Consider the following 21,768-nt stretch of genomic DNA (forward strand, 5'->3'; position numbering starts at 1 on the left):
TTTGTTCTTATATTTTCTTGCAATATTCTTCTAAGGTTTTTTCTGTGTTTTCTTTAGTCTGTCTCTTAATCCTTTGAAGATAACTAAATATAATTCTTTTGAATTCTTTATCAGAGAGTTCCAATGCTGCTTCTTCCTCAGGGATGTGTTCTGGGTCTGTATCCTGCTCCCTTGTTTCTAGCACTTTATCCTGCTTCTTTGTTTGGACTGTGATGGTTTGTTGTCTCCGAGACATCATGGCATTGTTGTATTTAGATCTCTATTAACTGTTTGTGAAGAGTAGCCAAGGGTGATTCAGGCTCATGTTGGTGGTTTTTTATCATTGGCCCATTAGTGGAGAAGCAGGTAGTGACTCTCACTCAGTAAGTGAAATTGCAGGTTGTGTGGGTGTAGTTGTGTCTTATGGGGACTGTTGCTGTCTCCCACTCAGTTAGGCAACAATTACAATTAAATAATGATCAAAAAATAAAAGCACATGGACAAAATACACACCATGTAATCACAAAGGAACAGTAACCAAAAAAACAAAAAAGGGAAAAAGCAAAGAAAACTTGCAATATCTGGGCATAGGGCACTAAGAGGAAAAAGGGAGAGAAGGAGAGTAATGAAAAAAAAAAAAAAAAAATGGGAAAATGCAAAAAGTAAAACAAGGAATGGGGTTAACTATGGGAAAAAAGGGGGAAAAAAATTAAATTAAAAAAAGATTTTTTTTTTTCAACCAGGAACAGAGAAAAGAAAAAAAAACCTGATACCTAGTACCTGGGAGGGGAAGACTAAAGAATAATAGTAAAAAGGACAAAAGTATTAATAATAATAGTAGTTTTAAAACAGACAAATATAAGGAAACTAAACACCAGAAAAGAGAAAGTGAATGAGAAAAACAATAAAAATTTAAAAAAGAGGAAAAAAAAAAAAGATCGGTGGAGGACAGGGTAGGGCACCCAGGCTTCGTCTGAACACGCAGACTGGCATGGAGTTCCTGCGTGCCCAGAAGGTGGGTGGCAGTGAGGGATGCCACACTTCTGTTCACCAAGTGGCTGTGGGGTATAAGAGTAACAAGAGGAATGTCGTACCTTTTCAGTCCTACAGGTCCAGAGTGTCCTTGGGGTTGCTGGCAAGCAGAACGTGTTCTTAAGCCCCTGGAATCTGGTAGAGTGCTGCCTCTTTTGATATCCAAAATGGTCAAGCTGCTTGTGAACATTCAAAATGACAGCGCCCTCCGGACAGGCAAAAGTTCACAGCTCAGCCCACCTTTCTCTTCACCTTCTCCGTTTATTCCCCAGCCACCAGAGCAATCCTCCGTGCAGTCCCTGGCTAGCAGGGCTAATTTTTACGTTAATTCTTAGGTTCTACCAGCACTCGGGAATTTCCAAGCTATCCGTGCCATCAGGATTGCTGCCAGACCGCAGCTCCATCTGTCTCCTTTTTTGGTATTTTCATGCAAATTCTTCTGCTAGTTGGGGCTTAGTCCACTTCTATATTCTTCCCTTCAAGCTCAGGGGTCCAGGATTATCTTCTGTGCCTGTGTTAATTGGTTTCCCTTTTCTTCATTGAAGAGGGTCTGTACAGTCTTTCTTCCTAGTCTACCATCTTACTGGAACTGTCAACAGATTTACTTATTTGATCAATCTCCCTATATGTGACCAGTCTCTTGATCACAAAGGAAACTCCTCACTCTGGACACAAATGATCCCTCCCCACCTTCTATAAATTGATCAGATGGGGAAGGTAAAAGGGAACTATAATCTTTTCCTTATGTAAAGTTTTTCTTGACTCAGAACACAACTATGCCAGCTATCTTCAATAATTAGTTCAAAGGGAAAGTTAAAAAAAAAAAAACTAGTCTTTTCTTAACATAAACTTGTTCTTGGTAAATAAAATACACACAGAAAAAATAACAAATTATAAATGTCCAGACTGACTTCATACTTTCTTCTTTTGAAGCTTTCAGGAAAATTTAAAACTGTATGAGTCCATGAAGATAGACAGTATTTTTACTGCTAGGCAACTAGAAGCCAAGTATTTTAGGAAATTTAGTAAACAAATAGAAATATTTCTACAACTACTCCAATCCCCAGTACCCCTTGATCAATTCAAGGTACAAAATCAGATGATTATTCTAATAATTTTTTCTCATCCAACACATGTAAAAATTTTGATCTTGCCCCCTACTACCAGACAAGTCATTTGAACATTTTACAGTATTTAAGAAGTATCTTTGAACACTGTGATACAATTTTGTCTTGCGGGAAAGGAGGACAGCACTGCTCCTCCATATCCCATAATAATAGTGTAAGTGGTATGTCTATTTCCCATGTTCCATAGGATTAGTAAAATAGTCATATGTTCTCTGCTGGAATTAATTCATGGAATGTAGTGATAATGAAGGTCCCAATGAATATCTACAGGAAGGAAAAACTACCTGAGACAAGGCCTGCCTGAATTCATTAAGTAATGACTTTCATGGAAAATAAATACCCTCAGGAAATCATAAAGGTATATATATATGTCACTTCACCTTTGTGAAAATGATGCAACCTCACTCAAAGTTTATTACAGCTATATGCTAATTAACTTAAATATATACTTACTCTTCCGGTAAACTATTTTAAGCTGTTGATGACAAAATTCAGATCACAAAGAAAATGTTAGATTATGTTTTGCATACCCTGTTTACAGAACTGAAGTATGAATTATACTTTCCATGCATTTTGATGAACAAAATGTTAAAATAAAGTAACAGCTCTGCTATGTACAAAAATTAACTGTCCAAAATGATTCTATACTAAAATGTCTAAAAAGGCTAAATTGCACATCTGAATGTGTAAATAACTTTCCTAGAACCTTTAAGAGAGACAGATACAAAGATATTCTTTACCTGAATTTACCTATTGGCTATGAATATGAAGCAAAGGGTTTGCTTTTTGGTTTTGAAGACTAGTAAGATCAATGCAGGTAAAATTTAAGAAATAAAGATTCCAGAAGAAAGAAATACCATGAGCAAAGGTATAGGAATGGGAAAACACGAGCCATGTACAAAAGGACAGAAAATATCTGACTGACCGAAGAGTTTTAAGGAGAAAAACATAAAATGTTATGTTGTAAGGTAAGTTAGAACATACTCATAATGAAAAGACACTACCAGCTTTTTGAACAAGTAATTAAAAAAAGAGAGAAAGAGAGAGATGAATCTGGGAGTATTATAAAGGATAGAATAAAAAAGAGGAAAGAACTAAATGTAGAAAGAACATTATAGGCTCTTATAAAGTGAGGCCTAAAGACAGGAGTTGAGAAATGTAAAAGTAGATAGAAATATGAAAGACACTGCGAAACAAAAACTACCAGATCTGGAATCTCATTAGCTATAGGAGAGATGGGAAGGGACTATAGGATGAAGAAAAATTAATGATGAGTCAGGTTTTAATTACGGGTGCCTGAAAGAACTGTGGTGTAAGTTTAGCAAAATTGAGGAAGTCAGACTAAACACCAGTCTGTGAAAGAAATGCAAAACTAAGAAAATGAGACAAAAAAGCTGGTTTGGAAAAAGGAAATACAGGTCCAACTTACAAAAATATTTCTAAAAAATAATCACAAAAGTATGTAACCTTAATCTATAAAAATTATTTTATAAAAAGGTTTTTGTATTTTAGGAAAAAAAAATGAGAACATGTGATACAGATTAAAAGGCAATTCACGAAAAAAAACACAAAAATAACCAGTATTTTAGAAAACAGTGATAAAATTTTCACTATTCAAAAATTAGCAAAGATTTGAGTGGGGGGTGTTACTGGGCAGGGAGGGGAGAAGACTGGGTTAGGGTTGGGGGTGGTAAATGGGGAGTGAAATTAAATGTATACGTAATGTTGAATGTAAAAAAAAAAAAGCAAAGATTTAACAATCAGAATAGGCAAGATTAAGATAGGCAATGCCATATATTTTGCTGTGTGAAAGACAAACAAATAATCACATTAAAACCTTTCAAATTATATGTCATTTCTTTTGATTAACCAATTCCACTTTCAGTAATTTAGGATAAAAATAAATAATAATAGCTCTGTAACAAAATTATTTTGGGAGATCATTTATGTTAGCATGGTTTACAATAGTGAAAAATTTTTAACTTAAATATTCAAAATTAAGTAATTATTACAACACAGAATATTGTTCAGTAATTAAAACTACATCAGTTCAGTAATATCATAAGATTTACTTGTCTGTCATTTTGTCATACTGTGGTAGCTTGCATGCTGCTGAGACTAAAGGCTATGCCACTGGTACACCAAATACCGGAGGGGTCACTCACGGTGAACAGGTTTCAGTGGAGCTTCTAGACTAAGACAGACTTGGAAGCAGGAAAGGGCCATCCACTTCTCAAAGAACTAGCCAGTGAAAACCTTATGAATAGTAGTAAAACAATGTCTGATACATTACTGGAAAACTTTATGAATAGCCCTGAAACATTCTTAATAAAGTAGCAAGCAATTAAAGAGACCCAATTTTTATAAATAATGTGTTAACCTAAGCTTCTGATACTCATTGTTAATATTTTGTGTGTTCTCCACGTTCTATGTATATGAACAAATTAAAAAAAAAAACAAAAAAAACTCATTGCCCTCGAGTTGGATCTGACTCATAGCTACCCCTCTTTGGGTTTCAGAGGTGTTATTACTATGGAAGTAGATTGCTCAACCTTCCTTCCAAGGAGTGGCTGGACATTTTAAAAATAGAAACTGTAACTCTGTTTTCCTCTCATACTCAGTCTAGAAAAATAAAAGTTAAATAATGTTGAGAATAAAGAAGTCCTGATTTTCACTTAAATAAGAACAAAGAGAACCAAGCCCTTAATGAAACATAAAACCAGAAACTGAAGAAAGTTTAGATTACAGATGTGTTGATTGATATGACAACTAAGAGCAACATGAAATCTTGGATTGGATACTGAGCAAGGGAAAAAATTTTTTTCCTTTTCCTTCCCATATTATTTGGACAATTTGGCAAAATCTAACGAAGTATATAGTTAAGATAAGGTCGACATTGTATCAATGCTATTTTCTTTATTTTTTATAACGGTACCATTGTTATGTAGTGAGCCTTGGCACTGCAGTGCTTAAAATGCTCAGGTGCTAACCAAAAGGTTAGTGGTTCAAATCTACCAGCCACTCTGCAGGAGAAAGATGTGGCAATTTGCTTCTGTGAAGATTTACAGCCTTGAAAACCCTTTGGGGCAGTTCTATGTTGTCCTATAGAGTGGCGATGAGTTGGAATCGACTCAACAGCAACGGGTTTTGGTTTGGGTGGGTGGTAGCAGGATATCCACACTGAAGTATTAGAAATAAAGTGACACTGTATTTGCAACTTACTCTAAAAGAGTTCAAAATAATAATTCAAAAAAATACGTATTAATATGTATATATGTTGTGCTGTTGTTGTTATGTGCCGTCAGACCCAACTCATAGCGACCTCTCCTTGGGTTTCCGAGGCAGTATCACTACGGAAGTAGATTGCCCCATCTTCCTTCCGAGGAGTGGCTGGTGAGTTTGAACCACCAGCCTTCTGGTTAGCAGTCAAGGGCCTTAGGCACTATGCTACCAGAGCTCCTAATATGTATATATGCTACAAATAAATATATATATATTTATATGCATATACATACATATAGACGGAGATAGGAGGAGGAGGATGAACACATTAAAGTAAATGCAGTAAAATGTTAACATTTGGAGAATATGCCTGAAGGATATAAGGGAATGGTTTGTAGGATTCTTAGAACCCTTCTATATCTGAAATTATTTCAAAATAAAAAGATTTCTTAAACATCAGGTAAAAAAGGAAAGGGGGGCAAATGTGCTGATTTAACAAAATTAAACACCATTCATCCACTAAACATTTACTATTCAATCTCTATAGGTCAGGTACTAATACAAAGCAATACACAAACCAAATTAAAATCTGTCTATATACAGTTTACACTGTACTAAGGGAAGACAGACAATAAATAAGATATACTATGTTAAATGTTAATAAGTACTATATACACACAAACACATAAAAGAGAGGATAGTGAGTTGTTCTGCATAACTCATTGCCATTGAATTAATTCTGACTCATGTAATTTCAAATCCCAGACAGAACTGCTCCATAGGATTTTCTTGGCTGTAATCTTTACAGAGGCAGATCACCAAGTCTTTCTTCCATGGCACCACTGAGTAGGTTCATACTCCCAATGCCTAGGCTAGTTGCCAATAGTAAACTATTTGTGCCACTCAGTGAACTCTTTGTTCTGAGCAGGGGTAGAGGTTTGCAATTTTAATTAAGATCTTTAAGGGAGGACTCAATGGGAAGATGACATCTGAGCAGAATCTGAAGAAGTCAGAGAGGAAACATTGTTGACATCGGAGATAGAAATAACAGCAACATCCTGAAACAGAACCCTGGGACAGGGACCAAACCTGATAGGTCTGAGCAAAATCATACAATGGTGGTTTAAACCACGTTGGTATTAAAAAGTGATTGATGAAGAAATTTCAAGTAGCTTAGATAGGATTTGCTGATGGATTGCACACAGAAGAAAATAAATGAGTCATCGAAGAGTCATGGATGACTCCAAAGTTTCCATCCTGAGCAACTACAGGGACAAAGTTATTGTTATGGAAGAGAGGTAGGATGAGAAGAGGGAGCTCAGAAGTTTGGGTTTTCAAACATCTTGGGTCCATTAGATACAAAAATGAAGATGCTGAATGACCATCTGGATATCAGTCCAAAGTTCAGGGTGCTGAATGCACAGGCTGTATTATAATCTCCCCTCACCATCTCCACAGATACTAGTGGACATAAGAGCTACTAAACCAAAAAAAAAAAAAAAAAAAAACCACAACTGCTGTCAAGTCGATTCTGACTCAAACAGGCCCCCACTGGGTTTCTGAGGTGGTAAATCTTTACAGAAGTATATTGCCCACTCTTGCTTCCACAGAGTGGTTGGTGGGTTTGACCACCAACCTCCTAGTTAGCAGTCAGATACCTTAGGCACTGTGCTTCCAGAGCTTGTTTATGGACACTAAGTATGTGCTTTAAGGGGAGATGATTGCCCTCTCAGAGACTCAAAAAATGTATTGTCTATCTTAGTGGGATAAGAGGAGCCCTGGTAGCACAGTCATTGAACACTCAGCTGCTAACCATAACGCTGACAGTTCGAATTCACCAGCCACTCTGTGGTGAAAGATGTGAATGTCTGCTTTGGTAAAGGTTTACAACCTTGGAAACCCTATGGGCAGTTCTACTCTGTCCTACAGGGTTACCATAAGGAGGAAGGACTGTTCACTGATGCTACTAAGTCTAGAACAGCCAATCAGAAGACAGTTATACACACTCTGAGCAGCAGGTAATGAGTAGTGTCCTTCTCCTCCAGGGAACATCCCTCTTTTATTATCCCCTTCTTCTGTTCTCTTTCTATACATGCTATTTGGCACATAATCATTGTAGCTTACTAGCATATTAACCTGAAGAGAGAGGAGCTTGCCCTGAAGCTCCTACGTACCCAGGTGCAAAATGGGGCATGTTTGGATGCAATATAATATTCCATCATGGGATGGGAGTCTAACTTCGGGGAACCTTGGTGGATTGATGATATTTGCTGTATTTCTCATCGCTGCCCTGCTTATTCTGTGAGTAATAACTAAGTATTGATCATACCATTAAAAAACTGTCTTGTCTGTGCACTGCTCCAAACGGTCCTTTACACTAAGAACTTGTGGACTCAGTACACTGCACAAAGATAATGTTCAGCCTGTATACATAGATCTAGGAGACATCAGCTTAAGATGGTATTTAAAATCATGAGATTAGACATGAACCCCAAGGAAAGTAGTGCATACAGCCAGAGAAGATGATGTTCATTATTTGTCAATATAATTGTGTGTTACATAGAGGTTATTAAAAACATGTACTCCTCTGATACTACACAGTGTTTATTTAGATATTAATTACTTGAGTAGAAAGTTACAGTAATAATAAATATTAATTAGGACAACTGTGCAATGAAGTTGGTTTTAATGAGAAAAAAATCTCTGAAATAATAGTATATGAAAAAGAACTGCCAAGAATGAGATGCCTCCAAATAACTTAGAAATAAGGAAGATAATATTTCCTTTAATAGAAAGTACCTTATCCAATTTGTTTTCATTTGACTGACTAAATGAATAAAAAGAGATCCATTAAATCTCCTTAAACAGTAATAAATGGTATTGTTGTTGTTGCTGTTATGTGCCGTCGAGTCAAACCCGACTCATAGAGACCCCTCCTTTGGTTTCCGAGGCAGTATCTCTACGAAAGTAGGATTGCCCAACCTTCCTTCCGAGAATAAATGGTATTAAGAAAGCTAAACAGTATATCAATCTAAACTTGAAATTGTTTAGAACCGAGCTGTTATATTGTCGTTGTTATGTGCCATGGAGTCGGACCCGAGTCATAACGACCCCTCCTTGGGTTTACGAGGTGGTATCATTATGGAAGTAGATTGCCAAACCTTCCTTCCGAGAAGTGGCTGGTGAGTTTGAACCACCAGCCTTCTGGTTAGCAATCAAGTGCCTTAGGCGCTACATTACTAGAGCTCCTGACTTCTTGTTGTTGTTGTTGTTATTTGCCGTCGAGTCAGCCTCGACTCATAGCGACCCCTCCTTGGGTTTCTGAGGCAGTATCACTACGGAAGTAGGATTGCCCAACATTCCTTCCAAGGAGTGGCTGGTGGGTTTGAACCGCCAGCCTTCTGGTTAGCAGTCAAGTGCCTTAGCCACTATGCTCCTGACTAGTAAACAAAAATAGCCAAGCATTCTTCAGAATAGTTACCTGCAGTATGACTCAAATCTGATCACTCTAACAATTAGACCTATCAATATCAATTAACAGCTTTGGAATTCTGCAGTCCTTAAGAGGAAGGGTTTAGGAGGTTGGACATGAATTTAAATCTTACCTTTGTCACTTTTTTGTTGTGTGTTACACAGAGTTATCATTTTCTAGTTTTGTTTTCTACAATGTAAACTGAATATAAAAACAAAACTATTTTCCATTCAACCCATGGCAACCCCAGATGTGCTGGAGTAGAACCATGCTCCATAGGGTTTTCAATGGCTAATGTTTTGGAAATAGGTCACCAGGCCTTTCTTCCAGGGCAGCTCCTTTCAGTTGGCAGCTGAGTACACTTACTGTTTGCACCACCCATAGACTCCAACTAGACTGAGGATTAAATCACAACAAAGTACTAGTTCAGTGTACAGCCCATAATAAAACTCAAGAAAATAACACTGTCTAATTTCAAAAATTAAAAAAAAGGAGCCTGAATGGGTTAAACTGAAGTATAGATATCCCTGTAAACTATATTTGGACATATGAGTGTGAATACATGAACTGATATTACATCAACACAAATCTCTAGAATGTCACTATCCTATAGTAGTCAACATTTTTTCAGTTATATAAACAGAGGCTAAGCATCCACTATTTATCCACTAGATTGCATAGTAATCATTTCATGAAAAATCAAATTATGTTTCCTACAACAAGAGTTATACATTTGGTGATGCAGGCTCCTTTCCATCAAAGAAAGTACAGCATTACAGACATGCAGCTATAGACACAGTAAAATTAAATATCTCCTAAAAAAAATAATACAATAGCCTGATGAAAGGACAGTAAATTCTTTCTTGGTAAGGGGTGCTTTTCTAGAAAGAGGCAGCACCTAATCTCACTATTAGAAGTGAAGGATTTCAACTAGGAAAGAACAAATTCAAGCCAAGCAATCATGGATGTGGTTCACTCTCCTATCTTCAAGCCAAGTATAGCCTTATTTCCAATTTCACAGATACTATGAACCCAATGTAACTAAACCCTCCATGGTCTCAGAAAAATCAGATGATAATAAGGGGAACTAGAACAGCCTCCAGTTTCCAAATACAATACTCTTGCTCTTATCACAAAATGTTTTTGTAAGGAATATTATACTGCCAAATACTCTACAAATGAAGAGCTACTATAAAAAGTAACTAATTATATTTAATTTTTTCCCTCATGATTATTTTCCTTTAAACAATGGTGGAGGATAAAAGCAAGTGTAGAGTAAAATGGTAGAAGACTTCTTCCATCACCTTTATTTTTAAAGGTTGGTTTCCCTGAAGCTAACTAAAAATTCTTGCAAACAGAACAACAACATTTAAAAAAAAGGCTTGCTGAGTAAATGCCACAACAATGGACATACAATCAATAACTGGTTAAACAACATAACAAGTCACTACAATGGAAGGATTTTATATTGATCATGATTCAAACCAATACAATAAAAGGGTATTTTAAAAAACTGTAACATTTATGAAATGTCTGTAAACTTTTAAACTGGTTACTTTGCGATGTTAATGAGGTATTGTCTTAAGGTACAATAATGATCCTGTGGTGATATTAAAAGACAAAGAATGTCTTTTTCTTTTGTACACCCTGAAATATATACAAATGGAATGATGTCTAGGATGATCTTCAAAATAACCTGAGGAGGAAAACAGGAAGGAGAGGGGTGGAAAGATGAAACAAACTGGCCATGACTTGTTAACTAATGATGCTGGTTAATGCGTATATGGGTTCACTTTGGTATTATGGCTCCTGCTATCATGATATTTTCCTTAAGTTTTATTAAAAAAAAAAAAAAAAAAAAAGATTTTGCTAACAGAAAATCACATAATAAAAGTGAATGCAGACATTCCATGACATATTGACAGAGCTTTTCTAAACTTCCCATTCATTTATCATTGAGATTATATGCTGAGACTGGTCCCAAACACCAAGCTAATACTAGCAAAATGCACGCGTAGAAGCTCATGAGAAATTACAGTTGCCTATGAGTAGCTGGGAGCTCTGGTAGCATAATGGCTAAGATGCTTGCCTGCTAACCAGACGGCTGGCGGTTCAAACCCACCAGCCACTCCTCAGAAGGAAGGTTGGGCAATCCTACTCCGTAGTGATACTGCCTCGGAAACCCAAGGAGGGGTCGCTATGAGTCGGGTTTGACTCGACGGCACATAACAACAACAACAACATGAGTAGCTAGGAACTCCTAACTAACTATACGTTGTTCCATGTTAATCACCTTCACCATGCCTTCTCATGGACCAGTATTTATTTACAAGTATGAAGACCAAAAAAGAAACTAAAATCAATTTCCTTTTCCAGATCGCTGCCAAGTCATTCTATGCAATAAATAGTCTGTAAGAATCTCTAATGTGTCACTGAAATGAAAATCATTAACAGTATTAGAATTAATAAACAGTTCATATCAAGCCCATATACTTGGTAAACCATTATAGAAACAAAGAAGACAAGCATAATACATACTGGAGGCCGGCCAGGACGACCCCTTTTTCGTTTTCCTTTGACCTCTGTTTCTTCAAGTTCGCTGCCAGCATCTGAATGGGCAGTAGTTTCATTAGTTGAGTCCCTAGAAAATGTTATTATATTATTTTAGTGAACAAATTAATTAATAAATACAATGCAGCTCTGTTCCATTACTTTCACCTTCTGCTATATGGCTGATCAAAAGTAGTTTATAGATTCAATCTCCAAAAAATAAAAATGTTATCATCCTCCTTGCTGAATTATCACATAATATTGAGTAAAATGTATTGTCTCAAAAAAGAGGAAAATAAAGTAGGGGAAATAATTGTGAAAATGGCAGCTGGTGTACAAAATATAAAAGTAAAATACAACTACAAAACACTACTTCTTCAGTAAAGAAGTAAAAAGATAAAGGCTTGGGAGGAATCTTACTCATTTTAGAAGAACATGAAAGGCAGTGGTATACTGGTAAATGTTTAACAACGGGTTCTTCAAAAAATATGCCTGTACGTTTATTATATTACTTTATGCATAGCATACAATTTATAAATAATATTAAAGTACACAATACTCTTTATTGCAAATTCCATATAGTCAATTGATTCTCACAGAATAATTTGGATAACTCTGCCAAAACTATTACATCTGGAGCTAATCTAATCTATGGTTCTGACAAGTAATAAGCATTTCAACATGAAAGTTGATTTTCTTTCCCCCCTACTTAAAAGGGTGCAAGTGAAATGACAAAGATGTTTGCTGGAACTTTACTCATTAATTAATGGTGTGAGCAACTTCTTTGCTAAACCAAATAATAGTTCTCAAATACTAGAAGAATATTTCCTCAATGTTTTTGCACTATCCATAATGTAATGATACACCTTTAAGATTAATCTACATTATTAATACTCTCTTAAACCTCTAGGCAATCAACAAAACACATCAAGCCCTGATCTGTTGCATTTCCTAATTTTCATGGTGTAAATACTCTCACCAACTCAATTTAAAACTACCAAAGTGATATTGCTGAATATGGCATGGAAGCAATGTGCAAATAAATATCTACCATCTAATACAATAGGTAAAATAACCTGAAGAGCATAAATAATAGCAATGTGGAAAATAAGGAAGGGATAAGTTTTGAGTATTTATCACCTTTATTTTTAATATAATTCACTTAATTTTAAGCTTTTTATAATGGCTGTGTTTAATCAGCTCCCAAAATTTCTGAAAATTGAACAGTAGGTTAAACATAGCATTCAAGCTATATACAATATGAACAAGAACTTTTCTACTAAATTCTGTATCACTAATTCTAATACAGTTTGCATAAAACTGAAAACAGCAAGAAAAGAATGCTGGCAAACAGTAAATCCAGAGTTTATTTATTTATTTTTTTTATTTTGTTGTTATTGCCATACCATTATTTTTCAATCAGCTTCACTAAATGGTCTTCTTAGTCCCATTCCCTCTTTGTATCAGTTCTTCAAAGTTCAAGCCTTAAATGCCTGCTTTCACTTTACATTGCCTTGGAACTCTCATCCATTTGATATGTAACTTCTTTGTAAATGAGTTTAGTATCTTATCAGATCTGAACCCATTCTAGACCTCTAATTCACGATTTTTAACTACATGTGTGACATGCCTCCCTGAATGTTATCTCAAAATTCATAATATACTACATCTACAAATAGCCCAATCCTGCCTTATTTTGAGCTTTATGATCACATCTATACCATAAATTAACTGATTTATTAGGTTAGAGCACAGTATGCTTTAAATTGTAACACAAACTCATTATTGTCACCCTTATCCTGTTTGCTACTCAAACTCAGAATTCTATCAATCTTCCTCTTGTGCCTGTTAACGACTCTTCCTGAATCAGTCTTCTCAGTATAATAATTTTCTCTCTTATTCTTTCCATTATTAATTTACCACGATCACTGCTACCTGAAATAGCCTCAACTTATGTGTTTTAACCATCTTCCCCTGCCAATTCATTCTAAATACTACTGCCAGTAACATTCTTACATCATGCTACTTACTCTCCTGCTTGCAAATCTTCAAAGGTAATCTGGGATTCAAAACTGTAAACAATACTGATCTAGTGTAGGGTTCAGCTAGCTTTTCCCCAAGGGGCCATACAGTAAACATTTTAGCCTTATGAGCCATAAGATCTCTGTAGCTACTACTCAACTCTGCCACTGTAACATGAATGCAGCCACAGACAGTATGTAAATGAACGGGCATGAATCTGTTTCAATAATACTTTATTTACAAAATAGAGTCGAACTCATGGGTAATAGTGTGTCCATCCCTGACCTAGTCTATATGTCTCTAATAAAGAGCAACAACAATAAATCATACTGCTTTATCCTCTTCAGCACATTCCAAATAAACAATGATTAGCATACCATGTATGCCACTTATATATATTATTAAGAACAAACACGAACAAAAACCTTGCAAGAAACATATTATTGTCCCAATTTTACAGATGAGGAAATGAAAGCTCTGAAAACCTCATAAATATGTCCATACTCACACAGCTATTAAGTGTCAGAGTCCAGTGAGCTCTTAAGGTTAAAGTAAATTCCCTATTTCCATGTCAGGATACTGGAATGCAAATATACGTTTTGTATTTCTCCTACATGGATAGCATATACTAGTGTACTTTTGATACTTAACTTTCTGCAGAATAAACACTGTTAACAGTAAGATCAATACCCTGGCATAAATATCTATGCTTTTACATAGCTATCTAAATATAAATCCCCAGCTATATTTAAACTTTTAAGTAAATGGGTGTTTTTTCCATTATGGAAAAATAATATGTATCCTTCACCCTCTTAATATGTATGGGAAGAGGGGGTGGGAAAAGATGCTAATATGACTATACAAGTTCTCCCCATATCACTTCTTATTTTTTCGCCCCTCTCCCCCAACATCTCAATTAACTTTCTTTTTTCCCCTACTTGATGCAGGGCCAAGGCTGCAACTGTGAGTTACTGAAGCAGAAATGATTCCTAAGGAAGAAACTCTACCAATGAATGTGAATGGACTACAGGGGCGGCACTTGCAGCATAGTACTGCTGCTGGCAACAACCTACACCAGTACAGTGGCCAAATTCAAAGTCCCATTCAAAAGTAGAAATGTTTGTGTATAAACAGAAATAAAAATATTTGCTGAGGGTAAAAGAACGAATACATGACTTATACAATGAGGAAAACACAAAAATCATGTTCATGCCTCAAATACAAAAATTACATTCATGCCTCAAAAGAGGCTCTGAACTCAGTTATACCCAGATGCCTGAAAGGGTGAAGCCATCATCACTCCTGCTTTTGGAATCTGACAAAATTGAATGTTGTTGTTGTTATGTGCCGTTAAGTCAGACCAGACTAATAGCGACCCCTCTTTGGGTTTCCGAGGCAGTATCACTACAGAAGTAGATTGCCCCATCTTCCTTCCGAGGAGCGGCTGGTGGGTTTGAATCGCCAGCCTTCTGGTTAACAGTCAAGTGCCATAGGCACTACGCTACAAAATTGAATGGAAGCCTGTAAATCTCAGTGGCCTCATCCTGGGGAAACCTTTTGGTTTATGATGATAGACTAGACTAAGATTATAATACTGATATTAATGGACAGATGTATTAGGAAACTGAGTTAAAACTACCTCAGGATATAATCAAATAGCTGTAGATTAAGGGGTAGAAAAGAAGTAATCTTCCAAATGTTAAGCATATAAAAGTGATTGTGGCCAAAGACTATGGGTAGCCTGTGAGGTTTACATTAATAACTTTCTCTGAATTATTTGGTCTTTGTCCTTGATTCCTGAGAGGTAACTCTAAACTCTTGACATTTCCTAAGTAATTAAAGTGCCTTGAGCTCTCAAGTCACAGCTAAAGAGTTTATGCTAATGAAATAACTAAGGTGAGGACTGCCAAGGACAGAAAGACCAATGTGTAATATCAGCCGACTGCATGGGAGGTCAATCATGACTACATACTGAGGCCCCCATAAAGGCTTTAGACATGGAACCTCTTGAGAGGGTGACACACCCTCTTCAGGACAAGGAAGCTCTGCAATCCAAGACTTTGCCCTGTGTCTTTCTCTTCTTTATGCTAACCCTGATTTGTATCCTTCACCAAAAACCAAAACCAAGATCACTGCCAACCAGTTGAACCAAACTCATAAGGACCAATTAAACTCATAGGGACCACTCCTTGGGTTTTCAAGGCAGTATATCTCTACAAAAGTAGACTGCCCAGTCTTCCCAGTAAAGTTGTAATCGTAACTATAATCCTTTCTATGGGCCCCTCTAAAGAATTACTGACACTGAGGGAGTAATGGGAGCCAGGAGGTCAGAAGCACAGGGCTTGGGGGGAGACTAGTATTCTGAGGGAGAAAGAACCACAAAATTTGTATTCCATAGGTCAGAAGTGAAGGAAGACCTGGGGAAACCCGTGCTTGTGGATAGTGTCTGAAGTCTTGGGCCTATTTGACTTGCAATCTAAAGGATAGTTCTTTAATTTGAGAGTTCTGATCTAGCTCTATAAGGTGAGGGGAAGAGGAAGAAGTGCTGCATGTGCAGTTGGTGTTAGAAAAAGTAGATATGATTGATCTACACATAAGCCTCTGCCATTCTCCATCCCTAATGCTGCTTTAAAAAGAAAAATATTGCTTATTTCTCCTTCGTAACCCCAAAGATGATTTAGAATTATATATCTGTGCAAATTATTTGATTAATGTCTATCTTCATAAGGTTCACGGCAACAAGGATTGAGTCTGTTCTATATGCTGCTTTTCCACAGAATCCAGCATACTCCTTGGGATATGAATATGTGGTAAATGATAACATTTTGACAATGCTTAATAGGAAAGAGCCCTCACATGATAAATTCATCAGTGATTATGATATCTAATAAATCAAGAAATACTAAGATTATTAGAATGACCTTTCGAATATCTGTTTTAGAAAAACGATTATTAAATCGAGCATTAAAAAAAAGAAGAACTCACTGCCGACAAGTCAATTCAACTCTTAGTGACACCGCCTTGGGTTTCCGAAGCGGTATCTCTACAGAAGTAGATTGCCCAATCTTCCTTCCAAGGAATGGCTAGTGGATTTGAACTACCAGCCTTCTGGTTAGCAGTCAAATGCCTTAGGCACTACGCCACCAGAGCTCCCAAACTGAGCATTAACAATCTGGTTTAAAACTTTTGTTGTTGCTTTTTGAGAACACCTTGGAGATCAATATATTACCATCATCCCAGAGGTGATAGAAACTGAGGTTTACAAATACTAAGAGACATACCATGTTTCCTATCTCTACAAAAAAGACAGGATTGCTGGATGGATAAATTAAGCAATATAAGACATACACACACACATTTGGAACCCAGAAAATTAAACATCCTCAAAAAATGCTTGTTAGATGGCAACTTAACGATGCCATCTCTTGCTGACAGATCTAAGTGAATGCTCTTTTACCCAACTCTCAGATCACCATTGTGTAGTACTCACCTATACTCGTATTATAGATTTACACTTTTTTGAAAAATACCCAGTTAACTCATAAAACTTAGCAATGAATATCAGGTCAAATCAACTTTTCTTCAGGTACCCTCTCTATTTAGTTGCAAACTCTGTTTCATATTATTAAATAGTTACTTATTGAAGACCTAGGACCCGGCACTATGGTAAGGAGCTGGACATATAAATATAAAGAACAAAGGTGCACAGCTTGGACAGTGGGTCAGGAACAGTAAAAGAGGGTTAAAAAGCAATACATTAAGTATGGCGCTAGAGAAAAGCACAATAGGGCACTGTAGGAGCACACACACACACACACACACACACAAAACCCACTGACATCAAGTCAATTCCAAATCATATCTTCAATTTCCAAAGCTGTAAATCTTTACAAAAGTAGACTGCCTCATCTTCCTCCCAAGAATTAGCTGGTGGGTTTGAACCGCTGACCTGGTTAGCAGCCAAATGCCTTATCCACTATAGCACCAGGAGCACCTATCCCAACTTTAAGGGATTAAACTTCAAGGAGTTAATGGAATCTTGCTGGAGGCATCATATTGAGTTGGCCAGGTAAGAGTAACAGTGTATAGGTATTGAAAACAGGATAAACAAAAAAGCTATAAAGAAAATAGTATGTGGGGGCCTCCAAACTTGGTATTATGGTCAAATTAGAAACAAATAAGGGACTTGAGGTAAATAGGTAGAAAGGGCTTAAATTTTATCTTCTGTATTTGGAGAAAGGGGTAAGGGGAGTTAAGTATTGATGGTTTCTCAAGCAGGGAAGGAATTTAATACCTTTGTGTTTTAGAGCTCTGAAAGAAAGATAAAAGGATAGACCAATTAGAAGCCCACTACAGTGTCTTGGAAAAGAGGTATGTAAACAAATTGGAACAGTAATAATAAATAATTGCCTAAAATACTGATCTCCTTCATTACATCTAAATCACTTATCATATTGGATCAAAGTATGCAGACTCTTAATTTGTATCATGATAAAAGCTATGAGAAAAAACTATCTACCCTATGATTACAGTGACCACATTTCCCAGATAATTCAAAACAAAATTTAATTCTAAAACTGTCCTACAACTCCAACAAATCCAGCAAGATGCCACCAGAAATGCCAATAGTTATGTCCCCTGACAACCAGAGTGGCTGAACAATCTCAATCTCTGGGAACAGAAAGAATTTGAATGAAGGCTCTGGAGAGGGGGACAAAGGAAGCATAAAATAGAAGGCAGTCATCAACAAATTTGATCTGTAAAGAGCCAGATAGTAAATATTTTAGGCTTTGTAGGTAATACAGTCTCTGTTGAAACTACTCCACTCTGCCCTTATAGCACAAAAGCAGTCATAAACAATATAAACAAAAAAAGTAAGGCTTTGTTCTAATGAAACTTCATTTAAGAAACAGGCAGCATGCCATATTTGGAACATGGGCCACAGCTGGCTGACCCCTGATATAAGACAATATTACTATTCCAACAACAAGGGCCATAGATGGATAACTATTACAACTATACACCCCATACTTCTTAGATTTCAAAATATTATCCTAATATCCAACAACATATTTGACATGTCTCATCTAAGACAGCATTTACACAAGAACACATTATATGTATTTTTTTAAATAAGGAAACTACAATACTTACTGTAACACTGGTAATTCTGAAGTAATCATTGCTGGAGAGATCTATCAGCAAAGGAGCAAAAGAGTGAAGTGTTGTACAACTCAATACTTTTAAAACAATCTCAAAGGCAATCTGTTAATGAGGAAAAAAAGGAAAAATTATTTTAAAATAAAATGAATATACCACGATACATAGTCTAAAATTTGTATTGTTTTACTAGCATAAAATTACAATCACCTAGCAATCTGGAATTCTGCACTAGACGTAAAGCCAAGATCTTTTCCAAGATTTCCAATATGTTAAAACAAACACGCGGTTATTAAATTTAAAAAATGATGTCTACTTATAATCTAAGTTGTTCTGCACACAAAGAATACTTTATACTTCAGGAAATACTGCCTATATTAAACAATACTTACATTACTATTAAACTTAAGAATACACTTTCCAACCCAGACTTATTTCCCTTCAATGTCCTTACTATTAATGGTGAAGTTAATTCTATACCTTGCCTACAGCAAAGAACAGATCTTCATGTTCAAGTCATTCAATTTATTAGAGAAGACAAACACATAAAATAAAAAATCTATGTTGTTGTTGTTATATACTTGCGAGTTGGACCTGATTCATAATGACCCCTCCATGGGTTTCTGAGGTGGTATGACTACAGAAGTAGATTGCCGAACCTTCTTTCTGAGGAGTGGCTGGTGGATTTGAACCGCCAGCCTTCTGGTTAGCAGTCAAGTGCCTTAGGCACTACACTACCAGACCTACCCTTCCCCCCAAAAAAACCTATATGATGTAATATATTTAAAGGGTATCCATTACCATATCAACAACAGTTAACCACTGTAATGGCTGAGACTAGGAAAGCAGTCTAAGGAAATAACAAAATATGGAAAAGATACATAAATAACAGGAGCAATGTTTAAAATAACAAAAAACAAGAAACAAAAAGGCCTTAAACATCTAATAACTGGGAAAGGCTGGAGAAAATTAAGTTATATATATAATATTCATTTATTATTTAAAAAATTATGCTAGTTATTAAAAAGCATGCTTTGGAACATGGTAAAGAAATGTGAAAATATGATGCAGAAAAATGAATCCTAAAAGAGAATTAAGGAAATAAGTTTAGATTACATTAGCTATATGTGTATAAATAATAAAATGTGAATCAATGCAGTGACAGTACACTTTTTAAAAACAAAAAATGAGTGGTTCTGGTAAGGTGGCAGAATAGGTACACAAACTACACCGACCAATTAATACAGATACAGAAGATAATCCTGGAGCTCAAGTTTTGAAAGGAAGGACACAAAAGTGGACTAAACTCCAACTAGTTGAAAACACCAAAAAAGGAGACATATAGAGCTGCGGTCTGGAGGTAATCTTGACAGCACAAACAGCTTGGGTCTTGCCAAGTGGTGTTAGGACCTAACAATTAACCTAAATATCAGCCCTGTTAGCCAGGGGCTGCAAGGAGGACTGCAATGGCAGCTGGTGAATAAAAGTGGAAGCAGCAAAGAGGAAGAGAGGCTGAGCCATAGACTTTTGCCTGTCTGGAGAGTGGAGCTATTTTGAATGTTTACAAGTGGTTTGACCATTTTGGATATTTAAAGTAACAGCATTCTCTCAGATTCCAGGGACCTAAGAATAGGTTCCACATGCCGGGAATCTCAAGGACTTTCCAGATGCGATCGACTGGGACGATGTGATATTCCCCTTGTTACTCTTATACTCCATGCCCTCCCCTCTTGGTCAATGGAGGTGCTGTCATTCCCCACTTCCACCCATCTTCTGGGCTGGCACGAATTCCATACCAGTCTCAGCTCTGATGGAGCATGGGTGCCTCACCCTGAATTTATTCTTTTTTTTTTTAGTTTGTTTTTGTCTGTTTTAAAATTATTGCTATTTGTTCATTTATTTATTGTCTTTTTTATTGTTATTCTTTATTCCTATCTTCCCAGGTTCTACTTTTAAGCTTTTTCTATCTTCCCTATTACTGATTCCCATTTTTCTCTCTTTCTTGTGGTTAATTCCATTCCTTGTTTTTCTTTTTGCACTTTTTCCATTTTTTTCTTCATTATTCTCCAACTCTACCTCTCTTCTCTTATTGCGCCTGTCCCATTATGGATTTTTTTCTTTTCTATTTCCATTTATTGTGATTGTTCCTATGTGTTTACGAGGTGTGTTTTCTGTCTGCTTGCTTTTATGTTTTTATGGTTTTTCCATTGTTGTTTTTGTCAAACTGAGTGGAAGACAGCCAACTGTTCCCAAACAACACAACCACAACTGATTTGTGCAGTTCCACTTACTGAGTGACAACCATCACTTCCTTTTCCACCAACTAGCCAACAATAATCGACCACCAAGAAGACCTGACTCACCCTTAACTGCTCTTCACAAATAGTTAACAGAAATTCAAATACAACAACGTCATAATGTCTTGCAGAAAACATACGATCACAGCCCACACAAAGAAGTAAGATAAAGTGGTAGAAATAAGGGAGCAGGATACAGACCAAAAACACACCCCTGAAGAAGAACCAGCACTGGAACTCCCTGACAAGGAATTCAAAATAATTATACTTGGATACCTTCAAAGGACTGACAGCTAGATCAAGAAAAACACTGGAAAATGAAAGAAAACTCAGACAAAACCCTAGAATACTGGGAGAATATACAAGAACAAAATGACAAAATAAATGAAAAATAAGGAACTATACACAAAATCTACAGATATAAATCCAGAAGATTAATACTGAATTTTCAGAAATAGGTAACACAAAGGAGTAGAGCTGCATCACTGGAAGACAGAATTAATGAGACTGAAGACAAATACCTGAATACTTCTTTGGAAAGGGATCAATAAGAAAAAAGATCAAAACAAAATGAAGAAAGCCTAAGGTTCACATGGGATAACAACAAAAGGAGGAACATACATGTTATCGGAATTCCAGAACAGAAAGTGAAAAAGAAAACCACTGAGAAAATTGTCTAACATTTATTGAAAGATAACTTCCTTGATATGCTGAAACAAAAGAATATATCCATTTGGGAAGTCCAAAGAATCCAAAACAAGACAGATTCCAAAAGAAAATCACCAAGACATATCATCAAACTCATCAAAACCAAACACTAAGAAAGAAACCTGAAAGCAGCACAGGAAAAACGAAAAGTTATCTACAAAGGACAATCAACAAGAAAAAGCTCTAATTATACAGCAGA

The 21,768-nt window shown here is 36.3% G+C and overlaps 1 protein-coding gene across 1 annotated transcript in view; it reads right to left on the reverse strand.

Annotated features, from left to right (window-relative positions):
- STAG1 (stromal antigen 1) overlaps nucleotides 1-18,632 on the reverse strand; it is a 528,154-nt gene extending 509,522 nt beyond the window's left edge. The window contains exons 1-2 of the mRNA XM_007937169.2: nucleotides 18,559-18,632; nucleotides 11,371-11,473 (exon numbers count right to left, since the gene is read on the reverse strand). Of these exons, the coding sequence (XP_007935360.1) occupies nucleotides 11,371-11,473; nucleotides 18,559-18,587 (132 nt within the window). The 5' untranslated portion in view covers nucleotides 18,588-18,632. The remainder of the gene's footprint in view (nucleotides 1-11,370; nucleotides 11,474-18,558) is intronic.
- Between the last annotated feature and the right edge of the window lie 3,136 nt (nucleotides 18,633-21,768).

The sequence above is a fragment of the Orycteropus afer genome, unplaced genomic scaffold (genome assembly GCF_000298275.1).
Source record: "Orycteropus afer afer isolate SDZICR_OR568_19922 unplaced genomic scaffold, OryAfe1.0 scaffold00003, whole genome shotgun sequence".
NCBI lineage: Eukaryota > Metazoa > Chordata > Mammalia > Tubulidentata > Orycteropodidae > Orycteropus > Orycteropus afer.